Here is a 6571-nt window from a genome sequence, read left to right as displayed (position 1 = left end):
GTGTTTGCTTTGATACATAAATGTCTGCTCCAACTCCCCCCCCCCCCCCCCCCCGTTTTTAAGGACAGGGTTTCTCTGTGTAGCCTTGGCTGTCCTGGACTCACTTTGTAGACCAGGCTGGGCTCAAACTCACAGCGATCCGCCTGCTCTGCCTCCCAGGTGCTGGGATTAAAGGTGTGCACTACCACACCCCGCTCCTGTCTATGTCTCTTGACTGAAGCAGAAGATTCCCTTTACACTCCTGAGGGCAGCACAGGGGTGGTGAGATCTGCTCAGCCACCTCCCCTGAGTCTGCCACTGGGCAAGTCACCTCTGTAGTTGGGACCGCCATGGACGCCTCACAGGGATGTTACGGCCCCAGGTCTGTTACTTTGTAAGTGCCAAGTCTTGACCCAGCAAACTGTGGGGATTATGGAAGTGAGCGAGGGCCCTTACCTGCCACTGAGGGGATGATCTTTGAGTAGAATAGAAGGGAATTCCAGAATAAGGACAATGAACTTGACACATGCAGGAGCCTGCAGCTCATCCGGGAGAGCTGGCACTGGTCCAGGGCAGCTGGTTCTCAGATTGGCTGATCTGTGCAGGCTTGAGTGGGGTTAATTCCCTAGCTCTGGCCACCTTGCTCCTGTAGCAATACCCGGAGACAGACAGGGACCATCAGGCTTCTGCCCATAACCACTGTAAGCAAGCCAGGGCACCCCTCAGAGCCCCCACTGCTGTCTTCCACTGCCTCGTCTTCCATAACCACGTGGGTTCCTTTCCCTGTGGCTTGAAGAGAAAGTAGAATTGTGATTTGTCAGCTTTTGGAGACAATGTGTATGGTATGTCTCTGTGTGTCTCGGTGTGTGTGTGTGTGTGTGTGTGTGTGTGTGTGTGTGTGTGTGATGTGCCTGTGTATCTCTCCATGTATGTATCTGTGTGTCTGCATATGTGTGTGTGTGTGCACATGCGCACATGTGTGCACGTGTGTACCGTGAGGAGCTCAGAGGACAACTTGAAGGGGTTACTTCCCTCCTTCCACTGTGAGGATGCTATTTTATTGTATTTTTTAAAAACTTTTGTAATTATATTTATGTACAGAAAACTTAGCAGTGTACATCTAGCTGAGTTTAGCGGCGAATTGTTTGCCTTTTCCAGCTAGGCAATGCGAGCCACAGATTTAGGACCTAAGCTGTTACCTCCCCAGTGTGCTTAGTAGAGCACCCTTGTCTTCCAAGTTAACCTGTGTGAAGGCAACAGTGGTGCGAGCCTTCCTGTGGACCAGCCGCCCCAGCCTGGCCTTTCCCTTGAGGATGCGGTAGGGGACCCCCATCTTTCCACACAGGGCAGATAGGAAGACCATCAGCTCAATGGGGTCCACGTCATGGGCAATCACCACCAGCGGAGCCTTCTTGTTCTCCACCAAGGTGGTGACTGTACTGACCCCTGCTTGAAGGACTGGTGGTCTCTTAGTTGGGACACCCCCTTTCCCAGCAGCTTTCTTCTCAGCACGCGCCAGTAGCCTTAGCTTCTTTTCCTGCTTTGTCTCTGACCTGTACTTGTGGCCAAGCTTAAGCAACTGGGTAGCTGTTTGCCGGTCCAGGGCTTGGGTGAGCTGGTTACTGGCAGGAGGGACTTTGAGACCCTTATAGAGGATGGCCCTTTGCCACTGCAGCCTGATATAGCGGGGCCATTGAACAAAGCGAGTGAGATATCTTTGGGGCTGAATATCCTGCCCGATGCCAAAGTTCTTGCGCCTTTTCTCAAACATAGGATTGACCTCTTTTTGACCTCCTGTTTCTTCACGATGGCGGGGGGGCAGGGCCACCTTCTTCCCCATGGGCATCTAGCTGGGCTAGAGAAGAGAGAAAGAGGAGGATATTTTATAGAGGCATCTATTTTCCTTCCTTCTGTGTCTTCTCTTCCTTTGGAACTTACTACTCAGGGTGAGCAGGGCCTAAGACTCTGTGTCTGCTACTGCTCATTTGCATGTTGAATGATGATGTATTTCATTGCAAATGATCGTCCTTTTATTTCCTTCTTGTGATCCACTTAGGGTGCCCTAATGAGCTTTTAAGTGGGTGTGCCATACTATAGGTTAATTATTTAAGGCCTTCATTTCAGGGCACTGGAGAAAGTTGTTAAGCACACTTCTCTGGATGTGGTGGGGTCAGACAAGGTGGAGACTCTTTGGCTTGAGTCCACCAGCATCCATGTCCTGGGGGTTAGGGAGCCTAAGCTCTCAACGGCACGCAAGGCTGCTTTGGTGCTGAGCTGGAACCGAAGGGTGGGCGTGGCAACTGACTTAGCACTGATGGGCTTCGTACTACAACAAACACACCCAGATCTCTGACAGTTATCTGCACTGCCCCTGAGTCATAGTGGGTGTTGGGGAAGAAGCTGCCTCCACGGCTAGACCAGCAGGGCAGGGTTGGGTGGTGGCAACCGCTCGCGGCTGCTGACTGCTAATTTCCGGAATGGCATTGATTTACAGCAGAAATCTGCCGGTAGAGGTGACTGTCAAGACAGAGGGCAACATGTGACCAGCACCAACTGAGACAAATGGTTCTAGAAGAGCCCTCTAGAAGCAATGGCTACCTGAATTCATGCCACCATCTAGCCACTATTATTGCTGAGAGGAGACACCATAACCGCGGCAACTCTTATAAAGGAAAACATTTCATTGAGGCTGGCTTAGGGTTCCGAGGTTTAGTCCGTTGTCTTCCTGGTGGGAAGTGTGGTGACGTGCAGGCAGTCATGGTGCCGGAGAAGTAGCAGGAGTGCTACATCCGCAGGCAGCAGGAAGAGAGTGGCACTGGGCCTGGGTTGAGCTTTTGACACTTGAAAGCCCACCCCCCAGTGACACACTTCCTCCAGTAAGGCCACACCTACTCCAACAAGGCCACACCTCCTGATCCCTCTCAAATAGTGCCACTCCCTATGGACTGAACATTCAAACATATAAGCCTGTGGGGGCCGTTCTTATTCAGCCACATAGCATCTGCTGCATCCAAGTGTGGTGGTGTAGGGTGTCAGCTCATCACCTGGCCTCTAGCTAAGCAGCTCCTGTCAAGCCCAAGACTATGTCTGTGGGGACAGACACAGCCGAGTGCTGTTTCGGTGAGGGTTAATGGAGGAAAAGGCTCTACTTCAAAATGGATACAATGGAGAGGCTGGAAAGATGGCTTGGAGATAAAGACCTCTCTCTGAGGTGCAGAGGACCCAGGTTTGGCTCTCTGCACCCACACAGTGGCTCACATCTGCCTATAGCTCCAGTTCTAGAGAAGCTGATGTCCTCTTCCGGTCTCTGCAAGCCTTGCTTGCATGTAGTGCACATACTCAAGAAGGCACCCACACATACATAAAATAAATGAATGAGCAAATCTGAAAACAAAACAGGCGCAGGAGAGATAGTTCAATGGTTAAAGGCACTGACTGCTCTTCCAGAGGACCTGGGTTCAATTCCCAGCAACCACAGGGCAGCTGACAGCTGTCTGTAACTCTCAGACTCAGGAACTCTAACGCCCTCTTCTGGTCTCACATGGCATACACACATGCATGCAGCCAAAACACCAAAACATATGAAAAAGTACAATATAAAAAATTTAAAATAAAACTTTTGCAGGATATTCGATCCCACATTGAGCTGAAAGTTATTTAAGACAGTGTGGAGAAGGAGGAAAGGTTTTTGATTTGTTTTGTTTTTTCCCTCTGGCATGTGAGCTGAGTAGGAAGGTCATTTGGGTGTTTTCTCTGCCTCTCTGTGCTAGTAGGCTTTTGTCCTACTGAGTTTTTATTGGTGAAATATAATGATTAAGATTTTCTTCCTTTAAAACAACATAAAACAAAGGGGGACAAACGCTACATGCCTGTCTCTTAACCTTACAGTATATTTAGTCATACAAGGAATATTTACTGTGCATCTACTAAGTACGCACTCCACCATGTGCACTAGAAATCACGTGAACATAGGAAATGGACCAGGAGTCAAGTAGAAGCAGCCACCTCTTGTATCCCTACAAGGTAAAGGCAAGGCTTCCTCGTAAGAAACTCTGTCCATTCTTCCAGCCCTACTCACTGTCACTGTTCACAGACACATGCACCATGGACAGGGACAGTCTCTGACTTTGGGGGAGTAGAGACTGCATTGAAATGGTTGCAGCACTTTGCAGTCTACAATGGGGAAGTCTGGGGAGCTTGTGTGGAATGCCAAAGGACAGTGTGTCTCAGGCGACCGAGGATGTGTTTATCTGGGGTACCTGCTGGGGGCTCTGGTTTCAGGTTTTTGAAAATCACATTTAATTACGTGTGTGTGTTTGTGGGTGCAGGCATCACTGCTGGTGTGTTGAAGTCAGTTCTCTCCTCCCACCATGTGAACCTTGGGCATCAAACTCAGGTCATTAGGCTTGGCGGCATGGGCCTTTGCCAGCCAAGTCATCTCAATGGCCCAGATTGCCTGAATCTAACGGTCATTTCACAAAGGGGAAATTGTCTCTGTCTACTTGCTTAGTGGCCTGCTCCAGTCAGTTGGAATCACAGTGTTTCTCAACTCATGTAAAGGAAGACATTCAAAGGTATCAGAGACAGAGTGCATCAGACAACTTGCTCCCAGCTTGCCCTGTGCCCCCATGTAGATGCCCAGTGCCCCCACGGAGATACCTCACCACATCCATCTAACTTGTGTGTTTGGATTGTGGAAAGGTGTAGGGCTCACAGAGACTGATTTTAAATCCAGTCGGGTGGTGAAGTCACTTAGTACCACCATTCCAGGTGTGTTATTTTTACCAATCAACACGCCCACTGACACCTCACGGGCCCCTGTGGCATCGTCCTCTCTGGACCAGCTTATAAGATCTAAGTGTTTCGTGTCTGCTCATAGTGCCAGAGGTACGAGCCCACACTCTTGCCTCAGCCTGTGCTGCCTCTCAGATGTCAGAGGCTTCCTTTTTCTATCCTGTGAGCACCATACTGGCCTGCCGTGTTGACGACATGGGGCTACTTGGAGCCCAAAGATGCAAGATGCAAGCACACAGTGTGTCTCATTGAGACAAAGGTGGACCCTCATCCTCCTGCTCAGGCAGCTATCCCCCATGGCTGGACCGAGGGCTTGTAAATGGAGTTGCATGGAGCACAGCTATGCTCCCGAGTCTGGAAATTGGTTTTGACTGCCCTCATACAATGCAGAGAGGGGCTTGCAAGCTACGCCTTCGGGAACACTATCGACACTTTTAGAGGAAACGTGCCAACCCCTGAACTGCAGAGGTGCTGCAGATACAGCTACTGGGCTTTATGCTACTGAGTGGGGGTGGGGCTGACAAGTCTCATAGCTGGGCTTGGGGATGTGGGGGTGTCTGAGGGGCTGCTGTGGTGTTGATGGGACTAGCAGAAACAGGAAGAGGCAGACAGAAAGCTTGAGTCCTGTCTGCCTCCTCCAACTCCACATTCTTCCTCCGGGCTCCTGTTGGCAATGCCAGCAGGGGGTACGTGGCAGAGGCCAAGGAGAGGTCTCAGGGGAAGGGGACTGTGACTGCAGAGACCCTGATCTTACCATAAGGCAGTACAGAGTGGAAGCCCCCAGCTGATGGGTGTTAGTAGAAACACTAGAAAATCCATCTTCCCCCTGTTTGGTCCCACTCTAGGGGACAAGGGATGGAAGATGGAGTGTGTGTCTGTTAGGGCTGTTTTGTGGTCTTAGATTCTAAGGTAGGACTCAGCTTTGGCATCTGGGCAATGCCATGCAACAATAATAACAGAGGTAATGAACCGATGCCCATCATCAGAACCTGGCGCGGTCATGGCTGGTGCCTCTGGTCGCCAAGGTGGAATGCTCATGGCACTAACAGGCACTGGCGTCTGGAGTGGCTTGTTAAAAGGCCTGCACACCTGCACACTGTCACAGTGATGGGTCTGAGCCTGTAATCTGGCTAACGTTACCATGACCCTCTCCAGGCACCACCATGGATGCTGTCATGTGGGGGCTCATCCGGTCAGCGTTCTTAGCACCTGGTTCCTAGAATGAAGCCCCGGGACCTGGCACACTGAACTTGTCCAACAGAGATTCCATCTGGGACTGTCTTTAGCCCTTGATGTTTGGAAGGTTTTGTTTTCCCCAACAGGAAGTGAGGGAACAAAGATTGGGGGTGGGGGGGGGGGGGAAGGGAGGTTCGCCTACGCAATGTCACAGACTGCACACAGCTGTTTTCAAAACCAGCCTCTCAGGCATGCTCTTGTTTCGACCACTAGTCCTCTGTTTGTGGCCTCTTGTCTCCGGTTGGCTTTCTCTAAGCCTCTTTTAGCCAGTTCAGGGAGGGCCAGCCCCTCCCCCAGACAGCACAGTGGCTCCCAATGGCAATCTACTATCCTCTTCATGTCAATAATAGCCCAAAAGAGACAAATCCAGCAATGTGTGTGTGATCAGCAATCTCATTGTCCCCCCCGCAAGACACAAATTTATGGGGCATCCACACTCGGGGGGTCATCATTTCCAATAGTTTATAGTATCGAAGCCTCCTTTATTTCTCCCAGTAAATCTAATTTATATGGCCGATCGGATTGAGCCGAGCTGTTCCAGGCATTGGAAGGCTGTGAATCA

The 6571-nt window shown here is 50.6% G+C and overlaps 1 protein-coding gene across 1 annotated transcript; it reads right to left on the bottom strand.

The window, feature by feature from the left end:
• Window positions 1–1174: 1174 nt before the first annotated feature.
• On the bottom strand, window positions 1175–1750 carry LOC127188524 (60S ribosomal protein L7a-like). Its single transcript, XM_051144961.1, has one exon. The coding sequence runs from the start codon at window positions 1748–1750 to the stop codon at window positions 1175–1177; it is 576 nt and encodes a 191-aa protein (XP_051000918.1).
• Between the last annotated feature and the right edge of the window lie 4821 nt (window positions 1751–6571).

The sequence above is a fragment of the Acomys russatus genome, chromosome 4, assembly GCF_903995435.1.
Source record: "Acomys russatus chromosome 4, mAcoRus1.1, whole genome shotgun sequence".
In the NCBI taxonomy this organism is placed as follows: Eukaryota; Metazoa; Chordata; class Mammalia; order Rodentia; family Muridae; genus Acomys; species Acomys russatus.
Note: the sequence above shows the minus strand (reverse complement) of the source record. Positions and strands in the feature narration are given on the sequence as shown.

What these genes read in the sequence shown, in the direction of transcription:
- LOC127188524 (XM_051144961.1), bottom strand. Translation starts at nt 1,750, where the DNA reads ATGTTTGAGAAAAGGCGCAAGAACTTTGGCATCGGGCAGGATATTCAG.